At 44.5% G+C, this 20,415-nt stretch overlaps 1 protein-coding gene across 1 annotated transcript in view; it reads left to right on the forward strand.

The window, feature by feature from the left end:
* Positions 1–12,795, forward strand: part of LOC306919028 (uncharacterized protein) — a gene marked incomplete at its 3' end in the record, with an annotated part of 39,785 nt that extends 26,990 nt beyond the window's left edge. The window contains exons 8-9 of the mRNA XM_079531876.1: positions 9,250–9,436; positions 12,761–12,795. Of these exons, the coding sequence (XP_079388002.1) occupies positions 9,250–9,436; positions 12,761–12,795 (222 nt within the window). The remainder of the gene's footprint in view (positions 1–9,249; positions 9,437–12,760) is intronic.
* Between the last annotated feature and the right edge of the window lie 7,620 nt (positions 12,796–20,415).

Genomic DNA, 20,415 nt, shown 5'->3' on the forward strand with positions numbered 1-20,415 from the left:
CTGAACGGACCTGCGACCTGCTGGGGGTCACTTTTGTGGCTCTGTGTCGTGGCGGTGATGGGGTGATCGAGGTGAGTTGGGGTGAAGAGGGGGGTCGTCTGCTCAGTGGCAACGCGTGTTTTCATTCACCATTGTTTTATTTTTTCTGTAAACGCCAGGCGAGCTAGTCATAAACTTGTCTTTATCCCTTTGAAATTCATTTTTTACGACAATTAAGTACTTTCCTACTTCTTGATAGTCCGTCGTCAAGTGATGGCTGTCATGAAGCATTCCTGGCCAATGTGCAGAAGATATAGGTTTTTTGAATCTATGTAATTATTACCTTCTGCTTCAAATGTGAAGCGTGTGTTCAGAGTAGCGTGCCTCATAGGTTAAGGCAGTTGCAAACTAGACGCGTTTTTCGGGGAAACCGGGAGGCGCGCCTGGTGTGCGATTGTCTTTCATGTCCACTTGCTGTTTGCGTGGCTGCTCTCATTTTAAATGGAAGTGCACAATATTTGGACGGTTTTGTGCGTTCCTGAGGGCAAGCCGAAGGTGTTTAGTAGGATAACTGGGCCCTACGCTGCTGGGTGTATGGAATAGGAATCTGAAATTTTGGATGATTAATATTAATATTTATTGGTATTGTTCTTCTGAGGTTGTCTGGATTACGCAAGGCCCAGTAGGACGAGCCGGCGAGCGTATTGCAAAACTGAGATTTTGTGACGTATATATATATACGATGCATATGTGCGCGCACTTCGACGTGTACGTGTTTTTTCTTACATTGCTGCTGGGGGAAATGTGCGGGCGTATGGGGATTATTTTTATTAGATTAATTGTGGTTCCTGTTTTGTGCCTGTGCTGTTTTCTCCGTGCGCGGTGGTTTTGTGGGAGAACACGTTGTGCGTTGATGTTTAGATAGGGTGAGATCTCTTATTTTTGTCTGTGGTTCGTTATGGGACCGTATTTGCACCTTCATGAAGTGCGCCTTTCTGAAGTGTTTAAACTTTAATATTGTTTTTCGTTTGCGTTGTGGTTGCGTTCCCTGTGATGTCTGTGATGTGGGGGACGTGCTGATTCGTTTTCGATATGTTTGTCATCTGTAGCAGGATTCACGACGACTTGTTGAGGTCTTGTTATTGTTGTTTGGTCGCGGCCATGTTTTTACCCAGGAGGCCTTTGCGGTTTTTTCTGCGTGCCTGTCTGGGGCTATAGAGCGGCCGTGCTCTCTTTGTTCCCGGTCGAGAGGGGGGGGTGTCTTGTTTCTTTTTAGACTCTCTTCACACTTCCGGTATGTGATGCGGACTGTTTATGCTTTTTATTTTTCGCTTTCCCAGTTACGGGGAATGTGGGGATGTAGACTGCTTGAACTGGAAGCGTTGTTTCTAAACTTGAGCTGGTTTTCTGGCAGCAGCTCTGGCTAAAGTTGTTCCCTTACGCCCGCTGCGTGCGTGCGCGTGTGCGTGTGGGTGTGCGCTCTTTCGGCGCTGTTTTATTTTCTTTGGGGACTTTGAGTGACAGTTTATCTTTGGCTTGACAAAGCCTATGGTTTTGTTGTGCATGCGTGCGTGCATGTGCCTTGAGTGCGTGGTACGTCTGTGATATGCGTGCGACGGTGTGACTGTACTGTACGTGTGTACTTGTGGATGGTTGTTTATGGTGCGTGCGTGCCTGTGCCTTGCGTGGGTGCGTCTGATGAGTGCGTGATGAGTATGTATGACTGTACTCGATGTGTGTAGTGCGTGCCTGTGCCTGTGCGTGGGTGCGTGATGGATGCGTGTGTCAGTTGATCTGTTCTACTGACTGTATGACTGTACTGAGAGTGATGTTATGGATGGCGTAGCACTGTTTTCTGTGATGATCAGATTTTTGTCATGAGCCATGTTGGTCATGGCTCAAGGGGGGAGTAATAGGGTAATACATTTATGAACAAACTAGATAAATGAACGAAATTAATAGGGGGTTAATAAGTAAACTGGATGCATGAACTAAATTAGATAAGGGAACTATAATATGACTATTCATGTACATTAGAGTGTACACATATAAAGGAGTGTGAAATGATATTTGAGAAATTATTTAAAGTGCATTTATGGACATTTTCTGTGTTAAAATGTGGGGCTAAGAGTAACCGCTGGGCATATAGTAACCACGATAGCAAGTCTATTAACTTCACTGTAGGAATATGGTGTGGGGTTAGGCCCTGGTGAAAATAGTAGCTATAATAGGGTGTTACCTCATTTTTGATCAGTGACTGTTTAAAGGTGGATTGACTTTTTTCTTAAATGAATAATATAGATATTACAGTAGGGAGGTTCATTTAAATTTTGACGGAGACAACAGCTCAGTCTATTTTTGTTGTCTTGTGCTCAAAAACTCAGAGATTGGGGACAATTAAGGTTTAAAGAATGTGGGTTCAATTTGGGGGTCCGAATAAAATTTAGAAGGTAAATGACAAATGCATCTCAAATTGGAAATGGTTACATTTAGGTAAAAGTTAGGTATAGGTTAATTAGGGATTGTTAAAAATACAGTTCTTATTAGTAAAATTTATATATAGTTCTGCGTGAGTAATTTGATTCTGGGACAAAAACAGTTGCTTAGGGTGAACTCAGTATGGGGTTGGTTGTATGCAAATGAGTGTGTGGGTGATGGGGTAACTATTCCCATGCATGTGTGTGTGTGTGTGTGTGTGTGTGTGTGTGTGTGTGTGTGTGAGATTGTGTCACGGAGTGAGAGAGTCGAGGGGGGTCCGTCTCCTATTGCAATGGAAGACAAATATTACTTCCACCTTGTTTGTTTGAGTGCATGAATGAGTGAGTTTGAAGGGTTGGAAAATAATACTACTAAAACAGTGGTAGTATTTTTGAATCAACTCTGTATGAGAGGCCAGGGAACTTTTCATTGAAAAAAGGCATAGCAATAGTAGACGTGTCTACTATGATCTTTTTTATTTTGGTGGTGGATTTATGGCTTGGTACACCTGTCACAGGTGTCAGAAGAAACGTATAGTATGTTTGCCAGGCCGTATGAAGCTTGAGTTTGGGGTAGGCACCAGCCAGGGGTTTCAATGAAAAGGTCACACAAGCCTGAGAGTGTTTGTAGTGTGAATGAAATCGAGAATTGATTGAGAATAATGTATGTGTGAGTGAATGAATGATTGAATGTACTTCATACTAGACTTACTTAATTCAAGAAGGTTCTAGCTATGTCCGGTGAAATATTGCTAGTAGAAGCCATTCTAAAAGTGATAGTTAAATGAGTAAATACATACAGAGCTACGTGTGAGGAATTGCAATGACAATTTTAGCATGCTCTGACGGAATGTGCTTTTAGGGAAAGAGGGGGAGAGAGCTAAAATCCCTTCTCACCCTAAATAGTTTTAAGATAGAGAGCTTTAGGGCCAGGTGTGGACATCCTGTCCCTTCCTTATCTCCTATCACTGTCTGTTTTAAAAGGCCCACTGAGCTGTCCTGCAGGCAGCTATTTATTGGGGGTGCTATTTAGAGAAACAGATGGGACAGTGTTTGAAGAAGGAGTGAAGAGTGACTGATTGACCAGTGGCATGCAATGACATGTACACAAAGTGATGTCTGCTTTTGGAGTCTGATGTCAACAAGTAGATCGCAATTAAGGACTACATTTATACGGGTGTATTATGGTGTGAATTTTAAGTATTGGTTTTAGTCAAAAGTGTCTGTTTGTGTGTCGGGTGATGAAAGCGGCGGCGGACAGCCTTACTACATAACAGCGATCACAGGAATTCGCAACCCTGTGTTCTGAGCACGACTAGCTGGTAGCATGACGGAGGGGGAGTTGACCCATATCTCTAGGAGTGGAGGTTTCAGCCGAGGGATGATCACCCACGGTTGAACCTTCTAGGGTTAAAACAAGCCAGCCCCTCAGCTCAAAACACCTGTCCATCAATACGTTTGGTGACGTGACATCAGTGAATTTAGTTAGTTCAGTGACACTATTTAGGGCTCTCATTTAATAGTCTCATTGTAATCTCTCAACACCATGGTTATTACATTCCTTTGCCATGCCAGAACTAGGGAGGTTAGCAAAGAGAATGAGATTAATGCCAGAGAGGTCATCTTAGTGACCAGTAGCTTGTAGTGTCATCAAATATCCTAAGAAATTATTGGGGATATTTGTAGTGGGAGCCTGTATTTCTTCCTTCAATAGGTGTGGAAGAGAGGAGTCCATCCATGGATTCCTGAAGGTGTCGAAAGTGACATCTGACTGCACCAAAAGGATCACGGGGAGACCACCAGCGCCTACAGGAGGTCATCCCGAGGGCAGAGAGTCCAGGGGGGTGTCTACAGGCAGCTGTGACAACAGCGACAGAGGAGCTCCTAACTCAGCTTCTACCGTCGGAAATCAACAGCAGGTGACTTTCACAGACCTGTGTTCGCTACAGGAGAGGTCCAAGGGAGGCTACGGCCCACGGGCCGGTGCCAACTGGTTCTCCTTCTGCACTAGGAGGGAGGAGAGGTCCAAGGGAGACCGTTCCAATGTTCGTATACAATGAAGAAGAGGAGCGTTCCTGCTACAGGAGCGTTTCAATGCTTTTGCTGTCATGATTGACATGACTAAGCAATAAGCTGTCCACTAAGAGCCTTGTGATTGCTCGAGGAGAATCTGCAGTCCACTCGAGCCTTGTGATGCTCAAAGTGAGTTCTACTGAGTTCTGCTGCTGACTGCAGTTAAGCTGTGGTCCACGTGTGTGCTGTGACAACAAGCATATGGTGACAACGGTCTGCTTCAAACCTACAGATCTGAGAGCTATGTGCGAGTTCTGAGAATCAAGAATGATGTTCCAAGCGTTTTTATTCTGTAGGCGAAAAAAGAATTGTGGGAACCATTTCCCTAGCGCGTTGAACGTCTGAACAATTTGCGTCATGGAAAGAAAAAATCGTGGTTCATCTGCATTGTGATTAATGTTGGAAAATGTTGTTCTAATGTTTGTATGTTGTATTCTGTGCTGACATAGGTCAAAGTAGATATAACAAGGTACTGAAATAGTACTGTTAAAGGGATGTTTGTTTTTATGATTAACCATTTTGTCATGCTATGAGTGTTAACTTTTCAATTACAGGTATTTGTATTCAATCAATATAGGAATTTGATTTAGTCTAAACAGGATGTAACCAATATAGGAATTTGATTTAGTCTAAAATAGGATTTCAGTTAAATAAGGAGTTTAATTTCTGTTTTAAATATGGTTCAGTTTCAGGTCTGTCATACAAGACAACAGAACAAGCCCCATGCTTGTTCGGTTCTAATTTGATACAATTTAGGTAGTTAACAAGAGGCTTCTGTGTCCAGGGAGGTCTATCACGTTGTACTATGGTTTAATGATTAATTTTGAATTTTGGAAAAAGAAATATTTTTGGCAATTTATTTTTGGAAAAATTAATTAGGCAGGTTATGACTTATGATGCTGTTATGGTATTGCAACAGGCGTAAGAGCCTGTTGAGGGAGGATGTGATGGATATTTTATAGACATGGACACGTATATATCAATCAGTTGATATTTTAATAGACAGTTGACACACAGTGTCAGTTTGCACAGGACACAAGAGGAGCTCTGTAAGTTGAAACTTGGTGACTAGCACAGAGTGCAACTGCTTTAGAGTTATTTACAGCTAGTCCGTAAAAACAAAGCCTTTTGTTAAGAATGCGGCCAGGCACCCCAGGGGGTCTGGGTGCTGTTTTTAATCTTGCTTAGTTATTTACAATCAGCTAAAACACCCTAGGAGGGACGGGGGTTCTGTTTCTGACTATAGGAACCGCTCCTATCTCAAACTGCTAATCCAACAGCTGTGCATGTGTGTGTGGCAGAGAGCTTCTGCTCTCTGCTCCAGAATTGATGAATCTACACTGTGTATTTGTGCTTAATCATTTAGACTGGTTAACAATATAGTTTGAACAATTTCATTACATGTGTTCGGCATACTTCATATATAGTATAGATATTGAATTAGTCTTATTTGGTATAAAACATAGAGTGACACATGAGCTGCATGCCATGTGTATGTCCCGCCTCCTCCTTGACCGGAAGAGCCTGTGAGTTTCCAGGGAGGGGGGCGGGACTTAGAAGTTAGTAAGTACTGCAGACTCTGTGAAACTAGCAGAGTCCACACTGATTAGCTATGCTGTGACTTCATGTATTCCACGGGGCCTTCCGCCCGTGGAAAGCCTTGTACTGAGTTATTCTGTTCAATAAAGCTGATCAGAATGTGACGACAACCTGCTGGTCTTCTCCTTTCTTCCTTCGACGACCATCACTGCTAACGACACAATTTGGGTAACTTGGTGCTAAATATACATCACCAAAAGGCACACCAATAGGCGAGTCGAAATCTCAAGGCACGCCTGTATTCATAGCGAAAATAGCTGATCTACAAGCTCAAAACGTGACACATTGCAAGATCTTGTAGATCTGCTAATTCCCCTATTTTTGAAAATGTGTTTAAAAAGTACCAGTGTATATAATTAGCCTCTGTACTGCATGGGACATTAGTGCAGGGGTTCTCAACCCGTGGGTCGCGACCCCTCGGGGGTCGCCAAATTATTTTAGGGGGTCCCCAAATTATTAAAAAAAAAAAAAAAAGAAAAAGAAATTACATATTATTTTCACGATTTTTCAAAAATAGCAGACCTACAAGCTCGTAGCGCTATGAGCTTGTAGATCTGTTTTTTTCAATAGCTAAATTATAACAATGCTTAAAACACCAAAAAGGTGTCCCGCCCAAAATGGTTTAAGGTTATTGTAGCAGTCAATTTATATTGGGGGTCGGGAGGGGGCGGGGCGGGGGTCCCGAGACGTTGCCAAAGCATTTCCGGGGGTCCCCGGGGGTCCCCAGGGGTCCCCAGGGGGTCCCCAGGGGGTCCCCGGCCAAAAAGGTTGAGAACCCCTGCATTAGTGTACAGTAAGAACTGATCTCTCTCTACCTCAGTGGTCCCCAAACCTTTTCATGTCAAGGACCCCCAAATTGACACTAATTGGCCCGCGGACCCCCATTGGCCCGCGGACCCCCATTGGCCCGCGGACCCCCATTAATTGGCCCGCGGACCCCCATTAATTGGCCCGCGGACCCCCATTAATTGGCCCGCGGACCCCCATTAATTGGCCCGCGGACCCCCGTTTGAAAAGATATGCCAGGGACTCCCATAAGAGAAGATTTTTACGGCTCTAACAGTGATTCTCAACCTGTTTAATTTCAAGGACCCCCAGTTTGACATGCATTAGTCTACAGACAGCCATTTAATGGCATTTCTATCTCTGGGACCCCAATGTATATCAATGTATGTAAAAATCAATGATGTAAAATCAATGTTAATTTAACTCTGAGAGTGTACAAATGGAACCAAATGGACCCGTTAAGGGTCCATTTGACCCCAAACTATCATTTAGCTGGGGACCCCCTGGAACTCCCTCAGGTACCCCTGGGGGTCCCCGGACCCCACTTTGGGACCCAATGCTCTACCTCTTTCCTACTTTCTCCTGTCTCCTCACCTCCCTCTCTTTTCTCACTCTTCATCTCCCTCACACCAGCATATGAGACAGAATTCCTCCACCACCCCTTCTTCTTTGAGAATATAAATCTGCCATTAATCTACCATAGAATGTGAACAAGATGAGTGGCTGATTAAATAACCATCAGACATCAAGACAGTGGCAGCTCAGTTGTTGATGTCTACCCCTGATAAATGGGAATGTTTGGCAGGAGTTATAGGCCATATTGACAGTGGAAGCAAGTATGCACTGTGCACTGCATTTGTGACCCAGTCTAAAACAAGAAAGTGTGTGTGTGCGTGTGTGTGTGCGTGTGCGTGTGCGTGTGCGTGCGTGCGTGCGTGCAACTGAGCGAGAGAGAGAGAGAGAGAGCAGATAGAGTCAATAGGAGAGGAGCTTTTCTAAAGTAGCCTTTTAAATAAATAAAAACAAATGCTGATCACTCCTCACTGAGACCAGGCAGGCCTTTTCTTTTTCGAGTGGTGTAAACCACTCCTACAACTGGCTTTGTTAGTGCAGAAAAAATGAGCATGGTTGCTATGTTCACCCTGTTCACCCGGGTGTGATTTCATTACGTCAGACATGATTTCATTACGTCAGACAGGCTATATTACACCACTCAGTTCACACGGGTGTGATTTTTGTTATAGTAAAGCAGGGGTGTGTTCCTTATGTGTCACCAGGGATGTAAAGCTGAGTGATAGGCCTACAGTATATGCATTATGAGTATCGACATGGCCACCTACCCATAAACATTATCCCAGAAATCCATCATATAGAGAGGAAAACGCCTTCAAGTTCAGCAATTATCTTTTCTTGTAAAGAAAGGGAAGCTAGATTTATTTCTAATAAAGCAATTTCTGTCTCAACTGATTTAAAGGCATGTTAATATGGACTTTAAATGTACGTTTATATCTATCCAGAAGGCAAAATATATAGCCTATATTGCCAAATTCAGTATTTCTTGCATTCAAAAACAAAAAAAAACATTTCTACGGGTTAGTGCCAGTTTCAAAATGGTAAATGGTGCATTTATATAGCACCTTTATCCAAGGGGCTTTACATAGATTGTGCATTACATTCACCCATTCACACACACATGGCAGCGGAAACCATGCAAGGTACCAACCAGCACATCAGGAGCAATTAGGGGTTCAGTGTCTTGCTCAAGGACACTTTGACACTAATTCTGGGGGAGCCCGGGTTCGAACTGGCGACCTTGCGGTTACCATCCGGAAACTCTACCCCTGAGCCACCGCCGCCCAGTTTCAAATCATGATGGTGTTTTTTTAAGTTGACTGAATGATAACTAGATGTTGAGTTGCAGCATGACTGGAATATGCATAGGAATATAGAGGGCTATAATCTGCATAGAGATGGAAATTACAGTTGTGCAGTGAAGATACATGTAATGTAGCTCTAAGCATAAGTTCAATAAGTGAGATCTATAACAGGATGCTTCACAATTATCCTGTCATTCTCAGCTCAAAGTACAGTAATCTGCTGTCAGCCAATCTTGCAGAAACATTGAGAAACCCGTGTGATGGGGAGAAACGATCCCATAGACTGGGATCACTGGGATCTATCACATATATCGTTTTGAAACCATAACAATAGGATTTTGCTAATTCAGCAGTGTTATCTGATATCTAATGCTCAAATTATATAATTGAGAACCAACAAATTAGCAAATATAGCTACAACTTGTTTATTTATTCATAATTGTGCCGCATTTTGTCAGAAAGCATCAGCTGAGGCACTTGGTTGGAGGATCCACAGCACCAAGCCTCTGCACAGGTCACTTGGTTGGAGGATCCACAGCACCAAGCCTCTGCACAGGTCACTTGGTTGGAGGATCCACAGCACCAAGCCTCTGCACAGGTCACTTGGTTGGAGGATCCACAGCACCAAGCCTCTGCACAGGGCAGGTACGGTAGAGTAGACTTCTCTGTCAATCAGTCCAAATGCACATACTGTACCCTCTGCGTGGTCAAGCAAGTGTGGAATATATCCGGAACATCAGATTATTATCGCTATTGTAGTTCTGCATGAGGCCATTCCCTTCCAAGATCCGGAGGGCGAATGGACCGTTATCTTGCTGCTGGGCATTGCAAACCTTCTGAAATGGCATCCCCAGGATCAGGCTTATACCATTCTAAGTCATGAATCTGTGCAGAAGGGCTTTGAATGATATAGCCATGTCACATCGAATATTGATCAACGTGTCTGGGTAGAGGCTTTTTGATTGATTGATTGAAAAATGTATTAACAGTTTGCAGAATTACAGTACATTTCAAGCACAAACTCAATACAAAGGCTGTTAACTGTGAGTGGACGACCCAATTAAGCATTACACTTGTTTCCAATAGGGTCCACAATGTTCAATTCATCAATAGACACTTCTATATAGACAAAGGACAGAACAGGAATTCATCATAAAGGAGGTAAAAGGGAAAAGAAACATATACAGTGAGGGGGAAAAAAGGGGTGGGCGGTGGGGGGGATTCACGTTCAGCTCCGTTCATTTGTTTGTTTTCCTTGGAGGAGCTGCGTTGGGTCCCCAAGTCGGCTCCGTGGCCGTACCTTGAGTTGGCTGTGTGGCCGTGACCATCTCTTGTGTTGTCCTTGTGTTGGGTCCCCAAGTCGGCTCAGTGGCCGTACCTTGAGTTGGCTGTGTGGCCGTGACCGTCTCTTGTGTTGTCCTTGCGTTGGGTCCCCAAGTCGGCTCAGTGGCCATACCTTGAGTTGGCTGTGTGGCCGCGACCGTCTCTTGTGTTGTCCTTGCGTCCGTGTTTGAGGGATTCCGATTTTACAGGGGCCAGTTTCGAATTGCAGCCATCCGTAGGTGCCCTTTGAGAGCGGTTTTGAAGGAGTCAAGGGGCGAGGTCAAGTAGGTGCCTGACCAGTTTGTTTTGGGAAGTCTGGAGCCTGGTTTTAAGGGCCTTTGAGGTGCTGTGGTACCAGGAGGTGCATGCATAGTCAAAGAAACCCTGTACAAGGGCTCCTGTTAAGGTCTTCAAAGTGTTTTTGTCGACCAGTGAGGAGATCCTGTAAAGGAATCTTGTTCTATGGTTGACCTTTTTGATTACGTTGGTGGCCATTTTATCACCGGAAAGATTAGCCTCCAGGATGGAACCTAGGTAGGTAATTTCATCTTTACGTGTGATAACATTGTCACCCACTCTAACCAAGAAGCCATTTGCCTTGCTGAGATTACTATTATTAATATTAATAATTAATATTATAGGCTCTGCAATACCAACGTGCAAAGCTGTTCAACAATTGTCTTGGACACCTTGTCATGAATCTAAACTAATAAATGAAGAAATGTCTGCGTGTCCTAGCCCCCCTGCTCCCCCTCACTTGCACAGTTCATCTGCATTTTGCACACAGACATTAACCATCATGTTATGCACAGCATCACAAAGCCCTTTTTCCAAATGAACAAACTGAACGCTGTTTATTTGCGTTAATTAGCATTTTCCCACAGTTACACCCTTACTGCGCATGCTTGGCTGCCATAGCTTCACCCTTACTGCGCATGCTTGGTTGCCATAGCTTCACCCTTACTGCGCATGCTTGGTTGCCATAGCTTCACCCTTACTGCGCATGCTTGGTTGCTTTCCTGCACATCGAATTCTGCGCCTCATAACAACACTGACTCACATGCACTCACAGCGACTCACAGCTGTATGTTTTCGGATGCCAACGTCTCTACATTGCTCCATTCCACCTCTAAAAAAGACCCACAGACTCTCCTGTACTGACCGCGATGAAGCGAACGTCTGCACACACATTGTTCTGTGTGTCTTGCAACGACGGGTCGCAGATGGTTCGTGTGTGTGTGTGTGTGTGTGTGTGTGTGTGCGTGTGTGCGTGCGTGCGCGCGCGCGTGTCAATAATGTGATCTATTACATCGCATTACCCACACCGTACATCATTTGGTGTTCATAGAACGGGTATAAGGACTAGTCCAACCAAATAGAAGAACTGTACATTTCGTCATCAGTGGACCGACTGGAGGTCTGTTGCATATTCCATTCCCGGGAAGCTACTGCTGTTGAGGGAAGGGTGGTGGCCGGAGACAGTGGAGCACGACTTATGACTGCCATGGGAGTCTAAAGAGCTAAGATTCTATGCAAGAACTAGTCACATTGCTTTCAAAACCATCTACTTCAATCTCCTCCACCTTTTCTTCTCTTGGTGGGGAGCTGGACCATTCTTGTGTTCTCCAGCTTCAGACCTATGCTTACTACTAGGTATAGGAGAACCTATGCTTACTACTAGGTATAGGAGAAAAGACCTATGCTTACTACTAGGTATAGGAGAACCTATGCTTACTACTAGGTATAGGAGAACCTATGCTTACTACTAGGTATAGGAGAACCTATGCTTACTACTAGGTATAGGAGAAAAGACCTATGCTTACTACTAGGTATAGGAGAACCTATGCTTACTACTAGGTATAGGAGAACCTATGCTTACTACTAGGTATAGGAGAAAACAGGGACAGGGTGAGGGTAAGTTGACCCCACCCCCTGTATCTATAGAACTGTATTGTATCGTGTTGACATGTACATTTAGTAAGCATCCATAAGTTACACCTGGTTGTAAAGTTGGGAATTAAGCACAATGAGTTCAAAGTTCACGTTCAAATATGTATTTATTTGCACACAAAAACCAAACAGTTTTCAGTAACATTTCAATTTGTCAGGTGACTGTTATATCAAAGCAAATATATCCACGTATATCATACAGGTGATTTATAAAATCTAAAATGGTGGCTGTGAGTCAAAATTAACAGAATGCTGTGTGTTAAATTGAGCCAATTATCCCTAATGTTAATCACTATTCATACATTTTTATTCATTTTACTCAAGTGATGCTGCAGGCTGACCTTTCATTTGGATGAATACCCTAATTTAAGAGACGTTTTCAATATTGTTTTACTACAGGCAGATATTAAAATGTTCTTTATCTTTATTTGGTTGATTTTATACTGTTTAAATGACCTTTAACACATGTGTTTGAGAGGTCAGCCTGGCCGATTTTGAGATTTGATGTCAATTATCTTTGCTCAGGAAGCTCTTATGAAGGTTCCCCTTCCATGACTTTTCCTAAATATTCAATCCAAATCCCCCCCCCCCCCCCCATCTGAAACCTTTTCTAAATATGAAATTAGGCACCTTGATAACCATCCTGGACATTCATTTCATTTCAGCTAGATTGACCGCTCTCATCTATACTCTCAGGTATTCGCTATTCACACCTCGACCGCCTGTGTTAGAGTTAATGGGATCATTTGCATATCACTGTCAGCTCGAAATCTGGCAATGTTCATTCCCCTTGTGTGAAAATTAAAACTGTGTTTTAAAAAAAAGGACCCCATGCAAGCCATAAACCTAACCTCTAGTCTAATCTCAATAACCGTCGCTGTAGGCCTATATGTGTCACAGTGCGTTCAGATGAGGATCCAATGGTGATTTAATGAACAGAACACCAAAACCAAAGCCAGGTTTCAGGGAATATTCCTCCCGTACACACTTTCCGAGTTGCGTAATTGATTTAGTTTTCTCTGCCTCCAAGCCAAACAAAGCATAGCCTACCTGTGAGGTGTGAGTGGGATTGAAATGTTGCGTAAGCAAAACTAATTGATATTTAAAAGACAATGGTATCCCCACTTCATGGTGGAGAAGGCGTTAGTTAGGATGTGCACGAGGAGCCCATGAAAGAAATGTCAATTCGATCCCGAGTAAAAGTCAAATTTGTGTTGACGCGTCGTTTGATGATGTCATTACATTGACAATGGAGGGGAGGGGGGGGCACACAGACTGCTGTCCAACATGTCAATGAGCAGCAGCAAGACAATGGAGGGGAGGGGGGGGGGGGGGGCACACAGACTGCTGTCCAACATGGAGGGGAGGGGGGGGCACACAGACTGCTGTCCAACATGGAGGGGAGGGGGGGGCACACAGACTGCTGTCCAACATGGAGGGGAGGGGGGGGGCACACAGACTGCTGTCCAACATGGAGGGGAGGGGGGGGCACACAGACTGCTGTCCAACATGGAGGGGAGGGGGGGGGCACACAGACTGCTGTCCAACATGGAGGGGAGGGGGGGGCACACAGACTGCTGTCCAACATGGAGGGGAGGGGGGGGGGCACACAGACTGCTGTCCAACATGGAGGGGAGGGGGGGGGCACACAGACTGCTGTCCAACATGGAGGGGAGGGGGGGGGGCACACAGACTGCTGTCCAACATGGAGGGGAGGGGGGGGGCACACAGACTGCTGTCCAACATGGAGGGGAGGGGGGGGGGCACACAGACTGCTGTCCAACATGGAGGGGAGGGGGGGGGCACACAGACTGCTGTCCAACATGGAGGGGAGGGGGGGGGGCACACAGACTGCTGTCCAACATGGAGGGGAGGGGGGGCACACAGACTGCTGTCCAACATGGAGGGGAGGGGGGGGGCACACAGACTGCTGTCCAACATGGAGGGGAGGGGGGGGCACACAGACTGCTGTCCAACATGGAGGGGAGGGGGGGGGGCACACAGACTGCTGTCCAACATGGAGGGGAGGGGGGGGCACACAGACTGCTGTCCAACATGGAGGGGAGGGGGGGGCACACAGACTGCTGTCCAACATGGAGGGGAGGGGGGGGGCACACAGACTGCTGTCCAACATGGAGGGGAGGGGGGGGGGCACACAGACTGCTGTCCAACATGTCAATGAGCAGCAAGACGGATACAGACAGTGACACTGACATCAGTGTCATTACAGACAGCTTACTATACAAGAACAGCAGCCTCCCAGGAAAGACAATCATTCATTGGCATTTGAATGATTTCCTACAGTGGACGTCTCTTAATCAATTATGGTTTCTTTATGACCGATTTATACCTGGACTTATAGCCAAGCTATATCGTTTCTCACTTAATGTAGGCTACGGCTGTTGTTTTGATGTTGTTTCTATTCTTTCTTCCTATTCCCCCTCTACTCCCCCCCCCCCCCCCCCCTCTGCCCCGACACGGTCGAGGCAGATGGCCGTCCACCCTAGAGTCGGGTTCTGCCTGACGTTTCTTCCTTTAGGGGAGTTTTCCGTTACCATTGTCGCAATATTGCTTGCTCTGGGTGGATCTTTGTTGGTTGTAAAGTGTCTTGAGACAACTTGTTGTGATTTGACACTTTAATAAAATTGAATTGAATTGAATTGAATTGAATTGAATTGAATTGAATTGAATATGTTAATATTAGCCCATAGACTCCATGGAAACCACCCTTGCCTTCGTCATATACTGTAGATGCATACTGCCCCGCAAACCTCACTGGACCATAAAACACAGATCACGACTAGTTTCAAGAGCATATGTATTAAATAAGATTTTGCATAATAGAGAAAGAGGTGTCAGTGTTACAACTGAAACGACTTTAAAATATTCTCTATTCTCAGTGATTCTCAGACTTAAACCCTCCCCCCAAAGTATAATCAACACGTGCAGAGAGGGAGCGAAGGTTCCTCCCGGTGCTGGATGGCAAGGTCGGGGAAGTTAATTATCATTTGATGACGTTGCCGTCTTCCGAAATTGGCCGTTGTCAAGGCTACCAAAGTTGCTTTGACCCAAGCATTCAAACTACTATTCAATATTGTTTCACATACACACAGTTTCAACCATACGTGAGGCCATGATGACATTACAAAATGATTCATACGTAGTTATTACATTCCAGATACAGTATATCACATACTCACTATTTCAATTGATTGACATTCCTGAAATAATAGTAGATTTGTCTGCTGTCTTGTTTTGCTTCAACGACAATTTAAGTACAAAGAAAGTGGCTCATCTCACCTCACTCTCCCTCTTATTTTCCTCCATGTCAGCCAGCCATTTCCACTGTGTGTCAATAAAATGAGCCTTCTGGTCCTCAAGTCGTCCATTCCAGGAGCTTCAGGGCCCTACTTTTGCCAGTGCTATACCACTTATCCCTAAACTTCTTTGCCTTTTTTACTATTTAGATTTTTTTTTTTGTAATAGTTCAAATAGCCATTCTACAAGCTCACAATGTGTGGCCAGATGTGGCATCCTATACATGCGTGTGGCACACCAACATCACTAGTGAAAGAAGAAAACATTTCCCAAACCTTACAGAAATCCTGCCACACTAATAGCCAGCGCAACACCCCATCCTTAGTAACAGTACCCAGCGCAACACCCCATCCTTAGTAACAGTACCCAGCGCAACACCCCATCCTTAGTAACAGTGTGTGTGTGTGTGTGTGTGTGTGTGTGTGTGTGTGTGTGTGCAACACCCCATCCTTAGTAACAGTACGCACCGACAAACAAACACCACGTCGTGTTGACTAGACTACACTAATAAGGACCCATGACGGCCACGGCGCCGCCAGCAACAACACGCCGGCAACAACCCGAAAAGGACAAATCTCGTCTATCGCACGGCAAACGCCACACAACTACGCTTGGTGAATGCAGCTAAAGCAGCTGCCGTACAACATGGACCTCGCATCAGTGCTACGGGTTCACAGTAGACTGTGGAGTGTGTGTGTGTGCGTGTGTGTGTGTGTGTGTGCGTGTGTGTGTGCGTGTGTGTGTGTGTGCGTGTGTGCATGGACCTCGCATCAGTGCCACGGGTTCACAACTTCACAGTACGCTGTGGAGGATTTTTGTATCGCATCGCGGGGCCGGGGGGACTTGAATTGACAAGTGCGCGAGTGAGTGTGTGTGTGCGTGTGTGTGTGCGCGCGCAACAACACATAATAATTAATAACCCATCCGTTACTACATGTGGAGTCTGTCAACTCCCGTAATTTCCTTCTTCCCATATTGCGCTGCAACGTAACTCTAGGATGATAACTCTAGTCATAATCAACAAGGTATGTATTAAAGCATTAGCAACTGAACTCTTTTCAGCCATAATATATCTTACACAGAAAGATACACACAAAGTGGTATATCCCAATGACCATGCCCACCCTATATAAGGAGCACTGTGGTCAGTCCTCTTCAGAGCCTCAGACCAGATCAGATCATATGGTTTGTTTGTTTGCTTGGTAATATTATGATGAGATTTAAACTGTTGAGATTAATAAATGTGTCTTTTCAACCAACCAATTGTATCTGTGTTAATTGTTGAAAAAATGGAAAATGTATTGGGTGAAGATGTAAATACCAACTCTGAACGTATGGAAATCCTGGCCACGCCGCCTACTTCGGCTCTGGCGTTTTTTCTAGGAGCGTGACTGTCCCGACTGTGAGTGTTCCCGTTGCCTTCATAGTGATTCTCGTTCTATGGATTCTCGTACTTGGATCAGATGTGTTTGTTTTACTTTGTAACTGATTAATAATGCAACAACCCGTTTGAGCACATGTAGAGAGCATATTATGTGTTTGGGGATGATGAAAGTAATGTTATTTCATCAGCTTGACACCCAAGCCAGCCCAGCTGCCATACAACGTTTTATATCTTTGAGGTTTGAGGCTAAGCTAGGCTAACAACACACAACTACACAGATAATAGATGCGCAGAATTATCTAACTGCTATTCATTTACTGAGGAGAGAACATGTTTGCCTGATCACTTAACGGTAAAATATGAGAGCTAAATTAATAATTGTCTAAAATAAAGATTCAGATTTGACAGGGGCCAGTTTCGAATTGCAGCCATCCGTATGTGCCCTTTGAGAGCGGTTTTGAAGGAGTCAAGGGATTCGCATGTCTTAATGACTGTTGGTAGGGCGTTCCACATTTTGGTGGCATAGGAGCGAAAAGAATTTAGTCCCTTGTTTGTGCCGAATCTGGGTTGAACATGATTCGTTGCACTCCCTCTGGTGTTGTGGGTGTGGACTTCGTTAACATTAAGGAAGTATCTACACAGGTACATGGGTATCTTGGTGGAGTATCGAATCTTGTGGACCAGACCCATTGCAAGATGCTGTACTCTGTCGCCGACCCTAAGCCATGCCAGTCAGCACAGCAGGGACGGATTAACCCCCACGAGGGCCCCTGGGCCGGTAATGTTTTTGGGGCCCCCATAGCGCGAGCATGTGACATTTTGTTTTTTCATGTTTTTATCATGTTTTTGACCTAAATGTAACTAAATCAATGGCCAATTTCAGGGCCTCAAACCCAGTTCTGCGCGATCCAGTTTCCTTGAAGGGCCCCTGAGAGCCAAGGGCCCTGGGCCACGGCCCCACTGGCCCAGGGCCCACAGTGCCTTACCAATCTATCCATGGAAACACAGTTGGTTTTGTGCTCCAATGTCATCAGGACGCTGTCAGATGTCATCTCCAGTATGGTTCCAATGTCATCAGGACGCTGTCAGATGTCATCTCCAGTATGGTTCCAATGTCATCAGGACGCTGTCAGATGTCATCTCCAGTATGGCTCCAATGTCATGATGTCATGATGTCATGATGTCAGATGTCATCTCCAGTATGGCTCCAATGTCATGATGTCATGATGTCATGATGTCAGATGTCATCTCCAGTATGGCTCCAATGTCATGATGTCATGATGTCATGATGTCAGATGTCATCTCCAGTATGGCTCCAATGTCATGAGCACACAGTTGACTTTTGTCAAATACATTTTACAAAACATTAACTGAGATATTCCATGATGAAAAAAACCAACAGTTAAAAAAGGCGTGGACAAGTCAATAAAGTGTGTATAAACATGACATATCATCCAAAGCATCATTACTGGTACAATTACCTTATTCATTGCCTCAATTACACATCTGAAACCCCCCAAAAGTTACAAAAAAGGCATGGACAAGTCAAGTCAACATATTCCCGATGACAAATCTTAAATGGTCCTAGCTGGCCTGGGACACTGGAAGAGATAAACAGTTTTTATTTTAATTATAATCATTGTCATATAGTGAAACAGTGAGTAACAGAGAGTTTCTTGTAAATTGTAATATGTATTGTAACGTAAACAGATCGTATAGCTAGGCTAACTAGCTTTCAGTTAGCATCTACCTGGCTTATTGTTGCTCCTTTCTGCTTCTTTTCTCTCTCTGGAGATCACTCATATCTCAATCACAGTATAGAACATGTTAAGGATAGCATATAAATACTATTAACTGTAGATAGGACTATATATATATATAATATTGAAGATAGCAGTAGCGTTGCATATCCAGACTGATGACAGGACAGCACCATAGCCTTGTACGGACGGTCCCATTTTACTAGTGTTGCCAAACTAACCCACCACCTACTCTACCTACCTACTCTACCCTACCCTCTACCCTACCTACCTACTCTACTCTACCTACCTAAACTAACCCACCACCTACTCTTAACTAATGCAGATAGATAGTACTGCTCTCGGCTCCAATTGCTTTCTATGCCTAGAGATTGTCAAGACAGATTTACTATTTAACTGTTTACTCCACTAGAGGGGGGGAGTGGTCTCCACCCAGTAATCGTCCAGGAATTCCATCTATAGCATTGAAGCAAAAGTGTTTGGATCTGACCATGTGGGCTGTGACAAAAGGTATTGGAGATCTGTAAAGAATATTGTAATACTAACATATGGGAATATGCTGCAGCATGAAATTAAATGCATATTATGGTAAACAGAAAAGAATGGATATGAAATCATGAGAAATATAATTGAAATATAAGGTTATAAAGGTAAAGTGGGAAAGGCGTCCTTACCACATAGGCCATCAATGTATGTCTGATTGTCTGACAATTTCCTGAAAGAAAATTCATGTTGATAGAAAATGAGTGTTGCGGGAAGGGAGGATGAATGGGTGTGGAAGTTCCAAGAGCGGTTGCTGACTCTGGAGTCTCTGGTGTGTGTAAAGGACAAAGGTGCTCAGGCTGGCAGAGTCGGGTTGCCACAAATGCAGCAGGATAATTTCTCCCTGCCTGTGAAAATGTGGCAGTACATGTAGCCTCAGTAGGCAGCCAGGTTCCACTGCTGCAGCCTTGCTGCCTGGCAGAAAACCGATGGTGGTATATTCTCTGAAAAGGGACCCCAACCAAACTGCCAGGTCGAGCATCACTGACTGGTAGTCATCCAGCTTTTGGTGCCGGGAGGGAAAGACTAAGCAGATGACATCATGGTAGATGGATCTACAAACAATAAAACATTGTAGATCAGCTTTTCTTTTCTTTTTTGCTGAATGTTGTATGGGCCAAGGCCCCAAATGTAACAAATTGGTACCATCTGGGTGGGCAAATTCTAGTTGCATTTTTCTGAGGGGCGCTTTCCCCTCCAACGTCTGGCTTTCGGAAATGATGTCATGTGGCAGCCAAGTCAAATGATGTCATGTGGCAGCCAAGTCAAATTATGTCATGTGGCAGCCAAGTCTATATGAACGTTTTTAATGTTTGTTTAGAGTACTTTAAACAGAGTGGCAGATCACTAAATGTGATGTCATGTGGCAGGCAGCCAAGTTTATGGACTTTGAATGTTTAGAGTATGATGTTTGTTTAAAGGAGTGAGGTGCCCCTCACTTCACACAAGTGTTGTTATTTTTGTTTATTCCTCCCTGGATTGTGCTTTTATGTGATAGACCTTGCTGACAGATAGACTTTACCTCTTCAAGTAAAAAGTATAATGACTGCTGTCATTCAAAAATGGTAAAGTGCCTTCCCTGCAAATCATCTTTATTGCACCGTTCTCTCCCCCTGACTTGTATTAAGCTCCGCCTCCTATACTGTATGTCATGTTTGAAGTCTACAGTCGGTAGTGCTGTCGCCTCACAGCTAGAAGGTCCTAGGTTCGCGTCTAGTCCTGGGGACGCTGTGGGCGCTGGGGCCGTGTTCTCTCCTCCGCGTAAAGGGCCTTTCTGTGTGGAGTTTGATGTTCTCCCGGTGTCCCCTAGGTAGTCCTTCCAGGATTCCGCAGAGAAAAAGTCTGAT

The sequence above is a fragment of the Electrona antarctica genome, assembly GCF_951216825.1.
Source record: "Electrona antarctica genome assembly, contig: scaffold_311, whole genome shotgun sequence".
Lineage (NCBI taxonomy): Eukaryota > Metazoa > Chordata > Actinopteri > Myctophiformes > Myctophidae > Electrona > Electrona antarctica.